Source organism: Mustela putorius, unplaced genomic scaffold, assembly GCF_011764305.1.
Source record: "Mustela putorius furo isolate JIRA1106 unplaced genomic scaffold, ASM1176430v1.1 tig00003858_pilon_pilon_pilon, whole genome shotgun sequence".
Lineage (NCBI taxonomy): Eukaryota > Metazoa > Chordata > Mammalia > Carnivora > Mustelidae > Mustela > Mustela putorius.
The window spans coordinates 26323885-26341065 of NW_025422010.1; the positions used below are offsets into that span (position 1 = coordinate 26323885).

Here is a 17181-nt window from a genome sequence, read left to right on the forward strand (position 1 = left end):
CCCCTCTCTCTGCCTGCCTCTCTGCTACTTGTGATATCTCTCTGTGACAAATAAATAAATAAAATATTTTAAAAATAATAAAAATAAAATAAAATGAGATTCACAATATGCTTTTCACAAACACATCTATAGGTGCTATACAACATATATACAGGTACAATTCAATGGCAATGTGATAATCAGGCTTTGTCTGTCAATATTTAGGTCACCTCTCTGTCTAGCTGAGATGAGGACGTGGTGATAACGCCTGTAGTTGGATGCATGGAAAAGAGCGTGGGGTATGCTGGCAACTGCTCGATGATGGAGTACTTGAGACGCGTGTGCATCGTGTCAGGTTCATCTTTGTCCGTCGCACATACCTGTCCCACGGTAGAACCTACATATTGAGAAATCCTCTTTAATTTCCAAAACTTTTACATTATCAACATCCCCTTTATTTCATTCCTTTCCATCTACCTCAAAAAGCTTTTGGACCATTTACTTAAATGGCAGAATAAAAGTTTTTATACATTTGCAGACTTCTATATGCAGTATCATTTTTAAAAATATCCCAGCATTCTAACCTTTAGGAATTTGTTGACCACATCTGTATTTACTGCATTTACTGTACAATTTGATAAATGTTGAAAACATCCATCCATTGCCTTTGTATTTCTAGACTAAAGAATTCTAACTACTCTTTAGCCTTTTTCTATTTGTAAGTCTGCCCTTAAATTGATCAAATTGTCAAGAATGTGTCCAAAACTCTTGGTTTAGTTAGATCTTTCTGGAAGACTCAAAAACTGCATTCCGACTTCCAGCGGATGGGGTCCATTGACATAAGATTGAGAAAACCTTTGTATTACTCTCAGTGACCTTTATGATAATGCTCAGAGTACTGTCAATCATTTAATCAGTATGGAATATCAGTACATCTCCTTAAGACTAAGACTTCAACTGCTCAAAACCTTTTTCTTTTTAGAGTGTGTTCTCGTAAAATTATTTATTTTATTTCACATAGGAAGTAACTGAGTAATTTGTCTAGTTTTCAGGCACTAGGCTTGGCTTTTCAAAGGTATAATGCATCATTTAATCTTCACAACAATCTCGCATATCAAAAACCTATTTTACAGATAAGGAAACTAAGGTTTGTCAAGACTAGGAAACTTGCCCAGGGTTACAGCACACAGCTAGTGAAAGGCAGAGCAAAATTCCACCCACAGCAACCCTGAGTGGCAAGTCCCTTGCTTGTCGGCAGAATATGCTGCCTCCCAATGGCCACAGTAAAATTCAATTTAGGAATTAAAACATTAAGCTGCCATACATTGTTAAGGTAGGTACGCACCAACTCTGCAATTTTCAGAAACTGTAAAAACGTAAGTTGTTTCTGTAAAAATTGGATAGTTATCATTTTCATCCTCAATTCTTATTAACAAGGGCAGGGGAAGCTCTGGAGTATATCCATCTGGAGTTGTGGCAAAGGCAATTAGCTGTGAAGAGTCAAATAAGAAATAAAGCAAAGTTAAAATATGGTTCCAACTTCCTTTGGCTTTAATTTGGAAACTGTTCAGCACTGCAGTGTGAGTTGCACCATTTGTTATGTTTGAGGATGTCGACATAACCTTAATGTCACAGGAGGTGGTTAATCTCATGGTGTACTACAGGATTTTACATTTATCTAATATAATAACAGAGATAATTTTAGAGTTGTCCTGTTGTGGATGAGTGTAACAGCTTTTACTATTATTTTCCCAGAACAGACTTGAAGATTATTTTTTGGGTTGTTTTGTTTTATTAAGTTTTTTATTTTAATCCCAGTTGTTAACATAGTGTTATATTAGTTTCTGGTGTACTGTAGTGATTCACCACTTCCATACAACATGGAGCCCTGCCCATGTTGAGCTCCCCACTCAGCGGATAATCCATCTCTCTCTCTCCCTCCCCCCACCAATGCTCTCTGTCTCTCTCTCTCTCAAATAATTATATAAAATAAAATCTTTCATAGAAAAACAGAAAAACAATGCAAGAGGGTTCATTTTCTTCACATCCTCAACAATATTTGTTGTTTCTTGTATTTTGATTCTAGCCATTCTGACAGGTGTAAGGTGATATCTCGTTGTAGTTTTGATTTGCATTTCCCTGATAATGAACGACATTATCTTTTCGTGTTTCTGTTGGCCATCTGTATGTCTTCTTTGGAGAAATATCCATTCATGTCTTCTGCCCATTTTTAAGTGGATTATTTGGTTTTGGGGTATTGAGATTTATAAGTTCTTTATGTATTTTGGATACTAACATTTTATTGGAGGATTCATTTGCAAATATCTTCTCCCATTCAGTAGGTTGTCTTTTAATTTTATGGCTTTCTTCACTGTGTAGAAGCTATTTACTTTGATGTAGTCCCAATAGTTTATTTTTGCTTTTATTGCCCTTGCCTCAGGGGACATTTAGAAAAGAAGTTGCTATGGCCGGTACCAGAGAAATTATTACCTGTGCTCTCTTCTAGGCTTTTTATGGTTTCAGATCTTACACTTAATCCATTTCAAGTTTATTTTTGGGTATGGTATAAGAAAGTATTCCAGTTTCATTTTTCTCATTCTTTTGCATATAGCTGACCAGTTTTTCCAACACCGTTTGTTGAAGAGACTGTCTTTTTCCTGATGTATATTCTTTTCTCCTTTGGTGAAGATTAATTGACCATACAATTCTGGGTTTATTTCTGGGTTTTCTATCCTATTCCATTAATATAGGTCTCTATTTTTATGCGAGTACCATTCTGTTTTGATTAGTACAACTTTGGTTATCTTTTTTAAAAAGATTTTATTTATTTATTTATTTATTTATTTGAGAGAGAGGGAGAGGGAGCCCTAGCAGGGGGAGGGGCAGAGGGAAAAGCAGACTCCCTGCTGAGCAGGGGGCTGGATGCAGATGTGAGGCTTATTCCAGGCCCTTGAGATCATGATCTGAGACCAAGGCAGATGCTTAATTGACTGAGCCACCCAGGTGTCCTTTTTTTATTTTAAAAAAAAAAAAATTTTTTTTTAAGTAATCTCTACACCCAATATCAGCTTGAACTTACAACCTTGAGATCAAGAGTCACATTTTTCAGCAAATGAGCCAGCCAAGCACCCTAATTAGTACAGCTTTGTAATGTAACTTCATCTGGAAGTTTGTTTTTCAAGACTGCTTTGGCTATTTAGGGTCTCTGGTGGTTCTATACAAATTTTGGATTGTTTGTTATAGTTCTGTGAAAAATGCTGCTGGTATTTTGCTCAGGATTGCATTAAATCTATAGATTGTTTCACATAGTAGGGGAATTTTAACAGTTATTTGTTCTTCCAACCCATGAGCCTAGAATATCTTTCCGTTTCTCTACTATTTTGTTTTGTTTGGAAGTTTCCAGAGCATGGATTTTAAATACCATGCTCTGAATCTTCAATAACTTTGAATTCTTAGGACTCCAAACTCCCAGATGCAGTTAACTAGAATATTATCTTATATTCTCCTAATTAGGATTTCATGCATATTGGTAGTTAAAGTTAGATAATTCTCTTCATGAGAATTTTTTACTTTAAAAAAAAAGGAAAGTCAGAAATAGAACAAATGCACAGATGTAAACTGTGCATGGAATGCAATATATTTCTTTTAATTTCATAATGTGAATTTCAATTCCAATTTTTCTCATAACTGCTCTCAGAGAAAGCAAAACATCACAGGTACTTAGAAGGCATTCTTATAGCAATTCCAAACCTAAATATTCAATCCTAGGGACACCTGGGTAGTTCAACCAGTTAGTATCAGACTCTTGGTTTTAGCTCAGGCCATGATCTCAGTCAGGGTCCTGAGATGAAGCCCTCTAGGGGCTCTGTGCTCAGCACAGAGTCGGCTTGAGATTTTTTCTCTCTCCTTCTCTCTCCCCCTCTGCCTCTCTCCCCACTCAGGGAGAAAAGAAAGAAAGAAAGAAAGAAAGGAAGGAAGGAAGAAAGAAAAAAGAAAGAAAGAAAGAAAATCTTTTTAAAAAAAATTAAACTATCATACTAAGACCAATCTAAGAATCTAATGCTCTTTATTCTATAAAACTCTTTTTGCTCCAGGTCTGTGCTATCAGATATAGCCACAGCATAGACAACAAGCTCAGAGAATAGAAAAAGATAAATGAATTGAGAATGGGAGAGGAAACAGCCAAACTTAACAATGACTAATACGATACATAATCTTCAGACTTTACCTCAAAGGATTCATACTCCTCACGATCTACAGGACGAGTACAATACAGGTTTCCAGTATCTCTCTCCACATAAAACAAATTCATAGGCTCTCGATCCACCCCAGGTCCTCTTATGGAATAGAATATAGTGTAGTTTTGTGCAGTGTCAGATTGAATCTAGAAAGTAGATGTTAAGAGACAAATATTTATTTTAGTATAACTTTCATCTCTATATATTTATGCAATCACACTGCCATTTTGTTGTAATAAGCAATTACCCCTTTAATTTACTATCATGTATGAATAAAAAAACAGCAATAGAGTAAGGAAGGCTAATGATTGAGAAATTTCAAGAGCAAGGCATGAGGAAAACAATGTAGTAGTGTCTTAGTTTTCCAGAATAACTGAGAAATACTTTAAAAGCTAAATGTTACCTATGTGGACCAAACATTTAAGACTTTAACTGTCTGAGAAAACAAAGTATTCTGAGTATGAAAAACTATGCTTTCATCAATTCTTTTAAGCTTAAATTTATACTATACATAATATCTGAGTTGCTAGGTTTAAAGTTACTGTCTACAGGGCAAAAACCATGGGAAATGCTTTCTTTAATTAGTTTCTATTATTTGTCAGCATCTTTTTTATTATTGAAGCTGAGCTGAAAGGGGGAGTGGAAAGGAGTGAGAATACGAATAACATAATATCCTGGCAAGTGTGATATTCTGGTACTTGAAATTTTTTCCCAAATTGTTTTGATCCTTTTAGTAATATCTTGACTATATGTCAGGATGACACACAATTATTTTCAAATAATGTCTTTCCCAACTTCTATATGCTCTTCTCTCAGCTGTATTAAATTTGTCGGTGGGATATAAAGAAGAGTTCTCTCTCAAATTTCAAGAACTGAGAGAAAAGAAACCCAAGTCAAGGACTGAATGGCCATGGCAATGGCTAGTGGAAGAAGGAAAGATTTGCTGAGGTTGCTACTAAAAGTTAAAAAGAGAGAAAGGATCCAGTATGATTTTAGTAGTGGACTTGGGGATAAACAATAGAAAGAAAGTTTGTGTCTTTTGCCCTTCACAGTAATTTCTTCTATTACAGAAGATGTTTGGGGTTTCTAGGCTATGTCCAAGTGACATGCGTGCTAATATGAAAATTCATTAAGGAACCATGTGTTTGAGAGTGCTAGGTGGGTTTTACAATTTCATATATGGATTTTGCATGACTAAAACTGCAAAAAAAGTATATGCTGGCATAAAGATATGTATTTATACCCATTTATTCAAACATACAATACATATACTCACACATGTATTTGGACAGAACTTATTTTTAAATAACTGCACATTCATTGTCCAAATTAAAAAAAAAAAATGGAAACCATAAAAGTCCACAGTGAAAGGACAATAAACTGTACCTGTTGAAGAAAAAGTGGGAAAGGACCCAAGGAATTCTCCTGCATTGAACAAGGAATAGGAGCCCATCTTCTCTTGGCACGTCTTAGAACTTTTTCTTTAGAATGCCTCTTCTTTAATACCTCAATTTAGAACACAGGAAAAAAATAATAAAGTCAATGATTACTTTATTGACAAACCCCGAAATTCTGACCTCTCTCTTAGGAGGATTAACTGGAAAGGTTTAAGACCATGGTGGAAAACCAAACTAAATGTCAACACTGCAAAAAGATAACAAAGAAATAGCGGTCCTAACTATTATCACACCAATCCTCTAGAGAAAATAACTTGGTATGAACATGGAAGAAAGAGAGATGGAATTGGAAGCCTAGAAGCAAAATTAAAAAACAAAAACAAAATCAACATTACTGTTGCCATATTGCCATGCAAAACCATGGGAGGGCAAGAGATGCAAGGAAGAGAAATTAAGTGAGTGACCCTCTAAATCTAGCATATGCACCTTCCACTCACCAGCAGCTAAGAAGAGCCACGGACCAAGAGAGAGATCTGTGTCAGAATGAGGAGAGAAAAATGGTGACAATTCTCAAGCTACTGCAGTGAATAATGGCCGATGATTGAATAGAAATCATCTGGATCTTTGGTGTCAGAGTCCCATAAGTAAGGCATGAGGTCTGAACCTCAACCTAAAATAGTCATCTACTTTTTAAGACTACAAATTGTGCTGTCTAAGATACATATAGACCTCCAGAGGCAGAGTTTCAAAATTTGTTTTAGAAATCTATTCTACAGGAAAGATTAAGAAATCCTTCTTTGTGTCCAATCTCAAGTTCCCATGCTGTAGCCTCCCAAGTTCTCTGTTCCTGTCCCATATGAAAAGCAATGACAACCTAGAATAACAGATGAGGTTAGACCTTTTTCCACGATTTGAACACTGTTATGTTGCATGATGGTTTCCATTCTTCATCAAGCTAAACTATCCCACATCCTCTCTGATTTCACATCTTCCCTGGTAATGTTACACCTGCAGAAAACAACTCACTATACATCATCTTTATAGTTTGGTGTACCTTTGTTTGATGCTGTAAAAGAACATGCAGCTTCCTTTCTTCATGGTTCTCAGTGTTGTAAAGTAATATGGTAAAACTTCTCTCCTCAGACGACAGAAGAATGGCATTTGTTGCATAGATGGAACCGTCTTCTAAAATTTGGAAATCAGGATCACTTGAATGAATTAGATTTGCAGATTGAAAGCACTCCTTCAGGTTAACTGTAGGAAATACACACAGCAATCATTTGTAAAGTAAAATGAAACAATATATAGTGCTACCAGCAATCTATGCATTTGTTGGGGTGGGGAGCCAAAAACTTAAAATTACACTGATACTTGTAAATGTTGTATTTTTGAAAGTGCAATTAACTACATGGTTAATTAAATTGTGCATAAACACATACATCACTTCTAATACCTACTTTACTCTTTTTTTTTTTTTAAAGAGACATTTGTCCTAAAATAAAAGCATGTGAGTTCCAGTGTTTGAACAGGTAAACCAATACCAAAAGAAGTTATTCTTTATTAACTGAAGTTACCTATAGAGCAATACCTGAGAAAACTTAGACAGAATCTAGAACATCAATCAGCAGTTATTAAATTAAAATATTTCTTAACCTTTTGCATCTATTGTTAGAGTCATTATATTCTGGGTTCTCACTGGTCTGCTCTTTCCTTGCACATTTGAGTTATATGAGAAAAATTAATTGACATGGGGTGTCTGAGTGGCTCAGGTGGTTTAGTGTGCTTTGATTTCAGCTCAGGTCATGATCTCAGGGTTGTGGGATCGAGCCTGGTGTCAGGCCCCATGCTGAGCGGAGTCTGCTTTAGATTCTCTCTCTCCCTCTCCCTCTGCTCCTTTTCCCTACTCCCTCTCCCTCTTTCTCTCTCTCTTTCAAAAAAAAAAAATAAGTAATAGTTGATAAGAAGCATTTGTGGAATTATATATCAGGAAAATGCCAAAATGTTTTATGATTAAAATCCAAAAACAACTACCTTTAAACTCAAGAAATAGATTCAATACTACTTCTCAATTTCATAGAAGTATGTAATAACATATACCTTCACCCCCATGTAGCAGAAATATTAATAATTATTTATCGCTCAAACTAAATCTTTTTATATACTTCATATAATCATGTTTTTCAGTAAAGGACAATATTCCTTCTATTGGAATGACATTACATGTATTACAAATGATAATATATTAGTTATAACTATTAATTCCAATGCAGCTATTCTTTTAAAAATGACACTAATTTTACAAGATCATACCAAATAAGATTTATTTTACATTTTAGCAGTTTCTTACCTCTACCAACAAATTTCTCAGCATCTAGTTGAGAGGGAACATGTAGTATGACTTTTTTGCAGGCGTCACAGGCAAATGTTAAGATCTAAAACATCAAATCAGTAATTATGCATTAAAAAAAGATCTTCTTAATGTAGACATAGTTTATATAAATTAGAAATTGGTGTAATTATAAATTAGTTTATACAACTAGCAAAATAAAATTTAAAAACATACATTGCAGGGGCGCCTGGGTGGCTCAGTGGGTTAAAGCCTCTGACTTTGGCTCCAGTCATGATCTCAGAGTCCTGGGATCCAGCCCGGCATAGGGCTCTCTACTCAGCAGGGAGCCTGCCTCCCTTTCTCTCTCTGCCTGCCTCTCTGCCTACTTATGATCTCTGTCTGTCAAATAAATAAATAAAATCTTAAAAAAAAATACACTGCAGCAGAAATCAGAACAAAATTGTCTGATGAGGAAGGATAAAATACAGGCCAAGAGTGAAGGCTCCCTCCTTCACAAAGCATGTAAACTCCAAGAATTCCTTACCCTCTTAGCTTTTGTTTCCTATTCTGTAAAAAGGAGTTAATAGTAAATTAATTCACTAATGTAATGAGTCTCTGGAGGACTGAATGAGAACCACTGTGAGAGCACTAAAAACTTAGGTAGGCAGCACAGGTATATGACTAGGAAAAACAAAAACAAATTTACAGAGTCAGCAAACAGCTTCAATTAATAGTCAATTGCCTATGAACCATGGTACCAAATCAATAATATATTAAATGAAAACCCAATGCTTTAAAGAGAAGCATCAACTCGTTTCATGGAGCGACTTGGAGATTATTTATCATGATCCACACAAACAAGCACATAACTTTGAAATACGAATTTATGTTGAAGGCGCATCTTCTCATAGGTGACCAGTGAGGTCATTTTACAAAATATTTCACTTAAAATTTTTGAAATGCATTAGTGATTTGTGGTAACCAATTCCAATATAATATATATTTGAACACAGTGAAATTTAATTCTGTTCTAAAACTGTGTAATGCACACTTCTGAAAGATTCACAGTTCTACAGTTTTGCAAAAGCTTTTGACCAAAAGCAAGATAGCTGACTAGCATTTACACTGTATTTATGAAGTCTATAAACACAAATTTAAAAAGTCAAAAATTTGGATTAAAATTTCATTCCTAATACACACGTTTTACTTCTACTACACATTCCAATATACATTTAATTATCCAATTTAAGTTATATACAGAGTATCAGGCAAGGCAGTGATTACATGTCACTTGGAAATTAGGTGTGGACATGGTGAAGAGACTATTGGATTGGATATTAAAAGATGAGAAGGACATTCACTAGCCGTATCATCTTAGAACAGGAGTAAAGCGAGATGTGTGACAAGTCCAACTCAGGGGGATTGAAAGCATGCATCTACTTCTTCATCCAACCAACATTTAGGTACAAGGCAGTGCTCAACAGTGAACAAAGAAGTCCTTGAACTCATGGGGATTACTTTATAATGAGACAAAAAAAAAAATAAATGCACAAAGATCATATAAAGCCAGGAGATATATGTTACAAGAAAAATAAAGCAGGGAGAAAAGGTGACAAAGGGAAGACTAGAAGCCTGAATGAAATGAGGAAGCAAACCAGTTCACTAACTGGGAAGTCTTCCAGGTGGAAGAAAAACCAGAACAAAGACCCTGAAAGAGGATTTTACCTGGTTTATTAGAGGAACAAAAAGGGAGTCATGGTAGGAAAGCACAGTGAGGTGAAGTGATACAAGGTGATTTTAAAGGGACAGGCATGGGCATATCACATATAGTCTAAAGGGCCATAATAGGCGTGTAGATTTTATTCTGAGTACAAAGAGAAGCAACCATAGGTTTAAAAGCTGTGGAGCTGCATAATGTGGTGAGCATTTACACAGACTCATTCTGGTTGGCCACATGAGAACAGACTACAGAGAAGCAAGAGCAGAAGCAAGAAGACCAGTTGGGAGGTTCCAGCAGAAATGTGAAAGGGGGGAGGATGGTAGCTTGGACTAAGATGAAAACAGCAGAGAAGTGAAAAATGGCTGGATTAATTCAAGACTTTAGAGAACAGCATCCTGGACATCCATTCATTCATGAATTTAACTAATATTTACTGAATGTGTACGGTGTACCAGACACAGAGCAGTAACAATGATCCTCATGAAACATTCACTTCAAGGATAAGACATAGTCGTAATTTCAATAAAGTAGGATAAATGCTCTGCTGGAGAAGTCTAGAGTGATAGGATAGCAGGGGGAGCTAGCTTCATGGTGTAAGAGCTAGGTGAGGTTACCTCAAGAGCGGCTGTACTGTAGCCACGTCAAGAGGGGCAGAGCTTCTCTGGTCCAGATACAGAAACGGCATATCTGAAGCCCAGAGATGACACAGATCTGAGAACATCTTAAAAGCCTGATACTCATAGCACAAGAGGGACAAAATTTAAATGGATTCAGGGGTGCCTGGCTGGCTCATTTGGTAAAGCATGCGACTTTTGAACTCGTGTGAGTTCGAGCCCCACTTTGGGTGTAGAGATCACTTAAAAATAAAATCTTAAAAACGAAATAAAAGAAAATGGATTCAGACAGGCAGGTGTGGGGTAAATTATGAATAGTGTTAACAAAGTATGTGGATCTTTTTTTTTCTCTAAAGATAATAAGAAACCAAAGATTTGCTTTAAGCGAATACATGACATAAGCAGCTTCCTATCAGAGTAAGGGGGGTCTGAGCAGTGTGGAGAATGGATCAGGAGAATGAGTCTCACTTCCAACAATAGCAGCTAGATCATTCGGGGGGAAAAAATGCCAAAACGAAAAATGATGGATTTTTGTTGTTGTTGTTGTTGTTAACCCTCCTAAACCATCTAGCAAAGAATTACTAGGCAGAAATTGGGGATCAAACTCAAACAGGGAGTAGTGATCAGGTGCAACTTCTGATCTAAGAAGACTGGATGCTGGTTGTTTGGCCTCAATAAAAGAGAAGGAAATCTAAGTACAGACCTGCCTAAGATGTAAGAGAAGAGCTGCACACATTAATCTGGGACCCCCAAATGGAAAACCTTTGCTGTAGAGGGAGCCTGAGATAAACCAGTCCTTGAATGGATCTGTCACCTTATTTGCTTGGTCTGGGAACCTCGAGCCACTGATTAGTTTAAAGAAGGCCTGGCATGTGTAATCATTACCACAGATGCTGAAAGACATTTGACCAAATGCAATAACAACCCCTAGATTAAAAAAACAAAAAAAAGCCCCCCAGGAGTTAATAAGTACTTCTGTAATGTGATTTTTTTATATTATATTTTGTTATAATCACAACATCTATGGGAAAGCATTAGCAGCAGCCCCACTAAACTAAGAAATAACATGGACTTTCCAAGGTCATCATTTATAGTTAACTTTACATTAAAATATATTAGGCAAGAGAGAAATATTAGATGACATATGGACTGGAAAGGAAGAAGTAAAAAAAGAATCTCTATTTGCATTTGATAGGACTAATTGAAAACTCAAACAAATCAACTAGTAAATTACCATAAAACAATAAAGAATTTCAGTAAGGGAGCAGGAACAACTATTAGAATACAGAAATCATTAGTCTTTATACACATAAATACAAGTCAAATAATATAATGAAAGAGAAGGAATCATTTTCAAGAGCAATAAAAAGTTAAAAAGCCAGGAGTAAAAAACAAGAAACATGTGAAGCCTACTTGAGAAAAATCTGAAAACATTTCTGAAGGACAGGAAGGTAGACTCAGACAAGAAAAAAGATGTATCATTATTTTGGATAGAAAAAGAAAATCAACATAAATATATCAATTTCCACTAAGTTAAATTATAAATTTCATGATGTCAATAAAAGTCTTAACAGCATCTTTTCTGGAACTACACAAGCTGATTTAAAAGATCATAAGGCAAAATTAAAAACCTAAGAATATATGGGAAAATTATGAAAAAGAAAAGCTATGAAAGGATATTAGACCTAGCAGGTATTTAAAAAAATCCATGAAGTCTCATAATTATACTCATAACTGCAGTATTATATATGAATATGCAGAAAGATATTAGATGCATTAAAAACTGAAAAGGAGGGGCGCCTGGGTGGCTCAGTGGGTTAAAGCCTCTGCCTTCGGCTCAGGTCATGATCTCAGGGTCCTGGGATCGAGCCTCACGTCGGGCTCTCTGATCGGCGGGGAGCCTGCTTCCTCCTCTCTCTCTCTGCCTGCCTCTCTGCCTACTTGTGATCTCCCTCTGTCAAATAAATAAATAAAATCTTAAAAAAAAAAAAAACTGAAAAGGAGGGGCGCCTGGGTGGCTCAGTGGGTTAAGCCACTGCCTTGGGCTCAGGTCATGGTCTCAGGGTCCTGGGATCAAGCCCGCCTAGGGCTCTCTGCTCAGCAGGGAGCCTGCTTCCCACCCCCACCCCTCCTGCCTCTCTGCCTACTTGTGATCTCTCTCTCTGTCAAATAAATTAATAAATAAAATCTTTAAAAAAAAAAACAGCTGAAAAGGAAGTAAAACAGTTTCTGTTTGCATTTGTTGTAACTGTATACAGTCCATAAATGTAACTTTGTTACACTCACCAACAATTTATAGGAGTTCCGATTTCACCACATTCTTGCCCATGCTGCCTGTTGTCAAACTTTTGGATGTTTGCCAAAGGAGGAACATGTTGTTGAAGTTTAACTACATCTTTTCTTATTATGAGTGAGGCTGAAATATTTTTATGGGCCATTTTTATAACTTTATGGGACTTTTTCATATCAATGTTCATGTTGGACTATTTGATTTATAAGAGCTCTTTATATACTCATATATTAGCCTTTTAAAAATATGATCCGCAATTTTTTTTCCAATTTCAATTACCTCTTTGACTTATTTATAATATTTTTGTTTGGTTTGGGTTTTTTGCCATGGACAAGTGTGTGTGTGCCTTAATATAATTGATTTATATTGTTTATAATATTTATAATATATTTATATTAATGGTTATAATTTAACATAATTTGTTTTCTCAATATTAATAAACGGCTTTTGAAATCTAAGCCACGTTAACCATAGATACCCCTTCTTGACTCCAAACTTAAATAGGAATTTTCCATGTTTTCTTTTATTAAGTATATGGTATATGTTACACAAACCTTCCATCTGTTTAGATTTCTCTGTGTTCTGCATGAGTTACTGGTTCAACCTTATCTTTTGCTAAATGTCTGCCTAGATCAAGTAGTCTCATACTATATACAAATTATAATACAGTATAATATAACATGCTATATAATACAGTATATTATACATAGTATAGTACTATACTATAATCCTATACTATATCAATATAATATAATAACTAGTATAGTATATTAGTATACTATGTATAATATATATATTACATATATAATACTCTCTATGTATCCTCAATGATGTGATGTGCCATCCATTATAAAATAGCCTTCCATCTAGTCATGTACAACCTTTATGGAGGGGTGAAGGAGCTAGTAATATCTACCAAAGTAGAGAGTCATTTATACTTGTATCTGGCAATCCTACTTCTGGTAATCTATTCTATTCATTCATACATCTGCCCATACATGAAATCCCATATATACACAAGTTTATTCACTATGACATTCCCTGTAATAGCAAAAAGTAATAGCAGAGGTGACGGATAGAAGCAAAGATATCCATAAGATATTTCTGAATGTAGATTTAATGGGACTTAATGATACTCTCTTAATGAGGGGAGCAGTGAGGAAGGAAAAGCAAGCAGCTTCCAGACATCCTACCTGAGCAACAAGGTGTATAGTAGTGTCAGTCACTGAATTACAGGATATTATGAGAAGAAAAGCAACATTGTTTGAGAAGATAATAACTGCTGTGTCCCACATCATACTAGGTAGATAAAAAGACGTATTGTTCAATGAAGACATCCCAACTACCAAAATAAATTTCATTTAAGGAGGCACCTGTAATGATAGTTCTTGAACAGGACTTAGAATAGGGAGTCTGATTCTGAGTAGTCAGGGACAGGAAGGTCAAAAGAAAAGAAAGGGGGAGTGAATTTCAATAAAGGCACAAGCTACAAGGTGGAACTGTGCAAGGAATGGTTTCTATTCGGCAGCGGAGATCCCTTATGACCTTAGAGAGTGAGCAGCCTCGTTAGGTGTTTAGGTAGAAACCAGAGTTCAAATGGTTAAGACCCATGTGAGGTAAGGCTGTATTAGGAAGCAGAGAGAAGCTGATTTGTGGAACGGTGAAGGATTAATTGGGTGCACGGAGAGGAGGAAATGTAAAGGGTGTTCCCCCAGTGAATAGGAATTATTCACTCTTTAATAATACCTTCTACTCAAACGCTCTTTACACATCCATCACACTTGAGGCCCACAAGCATAAGAACCACCGGAGGCTGGCAGGACTTTGCCCTGGTATTCCCACAGACACCAGAACAACTAGAAGGACTCACACCACGCCTTCCAGCCAAGAATGTAGCAGGATGTGGGGTGTAGCCAGCGCCAGAGCTTTTTTTCTACCCCACTTCTGGCCAATCCAACTCTGAAGCTAAGACAAGTCACCTTTAGTTTGTTCACTTTATCATCTTTTTTCCAGAAAGGATGTGAGAGCAAACAGAGAAAGTTTTGTAAGCAGAGGCAAGGCAGTCCTATTTATTGGTCCATTCTTATTGCTGTCCCTGCTTAATTACCCCTTTTCCTTCAAAGAATAATGGCCAGTGCTTTAAAAAGCGGCAACTTTATTAGGGATCTAACCAAAGTCATTTCTTTGTCATCAACTACATACGTTGTGACCGTTACCAATGCCATTCTTGCTTTTCTCAACTGTACAATATTAATTGTTGTGCCCCTGGCCCTTTCTGTGATACTGATATGCCCTGGGAATTTGTCCATAGAATTCCTAGAGAAAGACATTGGAATGACAGTACTATAATTTCATGACGTAAAAATTTAAGGAATTGCCTGTAACCTAAGAGCGGTTGAGTAGTGAAATTATCAGAATATTTCATTCCCACCCTCCCCCCTTCCCCCACGCCGGTTCCAGCACTCCCAGAAGGAATCTTCCTGCTGTCTGTTGTCCAGGTTTGTTCCCTTGTCCCTCAGAGAACTTGAGCTCCAACTCAAGGAGAAAGGACACTACCAGGTTGAGAACTTTCTGGCACCTGATCTATTTAATTTTTCTCTTCATGGGGGACTCAGGAAGTCCATTTGGGGAAACCTCGGATCCCAAACTCTCCCAGGGTCTGTCCATTGGCATCGAATTCCTGCACTTTCTGCCTTTCCCCGCCCCGCCCCCGGCCGTGGGGAACTGTCCCTCCCCAAGTAAGGCCACGCCTTCTCACTCCCAGGTTTGGGGAGTGAACACTTTGCTGCTGTGTTCTTTCTCAGTTTTAGACTGAGAGGGCCTAGGAGAAGAATCCAGATGCCTTGGTGCACAAGAGATTCGGAAGAACATTTCCCTTAAAATTAAGGGGGTGGCAACCGCACACGCTGACAAACAAAGGGAACCATACAAAGGGTCACCTAGGGCCCGCCCATCTACCGTTTCCGGGCGCGAGCGTCGAGACCACTCCTCTACGCACACTCACACACAGACGGAGAGCAACCCCCTGAAGGGCGCGTAGTCCCCTCCCTTTGACCCAAGGGCGAGCACTTTCCGCCGGGTCCGCGCAGGGCTCCCTTCGCGGTGGCCGGAACCCGGCACCGAGGCAGAAGCGGATCGCACCTTCCCGGGGAATGGCAGAGGCTCGGAGGAGCCGCGCTCCCCGCTGGTCCCCAGAGGCCACGGTTTTGGCTGGGCGTTCGCAGCTGGCGTCTGCGTCTCCGTCTGCCTGCGCTGATTACATCTACCGATGACACCCTTCTCCTCCCTTTCGGGAGCGCGGCGCCCAGGTCGCGAACCTCTTCCTGGCAACCTTCCCCCATTCCTCCAACTCCATTCGTTCAACCGGCCGGCGACCCATTACCCTCCACTTTGCCCGCCACCCCACAAGCCACCCCTGCCCCCCGAGTTTCCTCTGGCACCCCCATCGGGAGGAGCCCCCCCTCCCGGGAGCCGGCAGCCGGGCGGCCACTCACCGAGAGGGTCAGCAGCAGTTGCCAGCACTGGGCTCCGCTCCGGGAGCGTGCGGGGCGGGCGGACGCCATGGGAGCACTCGGGGACAGGTCACCGGAGAAGCGCCCGGAGGTCGGGTGGGAAGGCTCGGCGGGGCCAAAGGCCGCGGCCGGAGTGCAGACTGGGCCTGCCCCGCAGGACGAGTACGAGGCACAGACGGTGGCGCGCGGGGAGAGGCGCTTTTCCTCTGGCTTTCTCTGGAGCGCTGGCCTCGCACCCAAGGGGCTTTTCCTCCGGCCGAGGGTGGGGCTCCAGGCGCGTCTAAAAGCCACCGATCGGCCCCTCCTTGCTATTTTCTCAAGTCTTCATTTCTTTTAGAGCGCAACAGGTGGGAACTCCCTCTCGTCGCCACCCTTTTACCTGCGCTAGGTGTTTCTCAGCAGCCGACGCCACCTATATGCCCCATCTCGCCACCGCCCCCCCACCCCGGTGTCCGCCTGGAAGATTAGCAGCTGGCCCTGCCCAGCAGAAGCCCTGACTGTACAAAGACTCACTCCCGGGGCGCGGCGGGCCGCGGGAAGGGGGCGCGGGCCTGGGCGCGCTTTCGCGCCGCGGCTCCGCCCCGCGCGCTGCCCTCTCTGCGGGCCGCTCCGAGGTCAGAGACAGCTAGAGCTGGACGGGTCGCCAGAGGTGGACGGGTCGCCAGGGCTGTCCCAGCTGCGTGAGGCCTACATGCTGGAAAGGAACTCCAGGAACTCCTTGCTAGAGTAAATTGACTGCAGATCTCCAAGTGCAGTTCGGACAGGGTTTTCATGTGTGGCACCCTTTCTTGGGGGGGAGAGGGGGTCTTGTTTTTGTTTTTAGAAATGCCATGGCCAATACAACAGTGATGCAAGAAAGTTACCATAAATTAAAAACATTAACTAATTAATGAAGGGGTTCCAGGCTACGAAAAAAAAAAAAAGTCAAGGATAAGTTACAACAGAAAACGCATCTATTCAAATCCTTGACGTTAGTTAAATGTGCGCTACCGCCCTTCTTCAAGACCCTGCACTGTCCCAAAGTAAAGCCCTCCACTGACCTTCGTACACCTGTCTCCTAAATTGAAGTCCTGGACATTTACTAGAGATTTCTCTCTTCCTT

General features: G+C 39.2%; 1 protein-coding gene across 4 annotated transcripts in view; it reads right to left on the minus strand.

Annotated features, from left to right (window-relative positions):
• The window catches only part of DSC2 (desmocollin 2), a 36006-nt gene extending 19326 nt beyond the window's left edge, over positions 1 to 16680 (minus strand). For 2 of the 4 annotated variants that reach the window (XM_045065483.1, XM_045065485.1), the window contains exons 1-7: positions 16062 to 16680; positions 7962 to 8046; positions 6669 to 6868; positions 5604 to 5714; positions 4208 to 4363; positions 1325 to 1469; positions 210 to 376 (exon numbers count right to left, since the gene is read on the minus strand). In XM_045065483.1, the coding sequence (XP_044921418.1) occupies positions 210 to 376; positions 1325 to 1469; positions 4208 to 4363; positions 5604 to 5714; positions 6669 to 6868; positions 7962 to 8046; positions 16062 to 16130 (933 nt within the window). In that variant the 5' untranslated portion in view covers positions 16131 to 16680. Of the gene's footprint in view, positions 1 to 209; positions 377 to 1324; positions 1470 to 4207; positions 4364 to 5603; positions 5724 to 6668; positions 6869 to 7961; positions 8047 to 16061 lie in introns of all 4 variants that reach the window. The other 2 variants (XM_045065482.1, XM_045065484.1) reach the window with 2 other exon arrangements.
• Between the last annotated feature and the right edge of the window lie 501 nt (positions 16681 to 17181).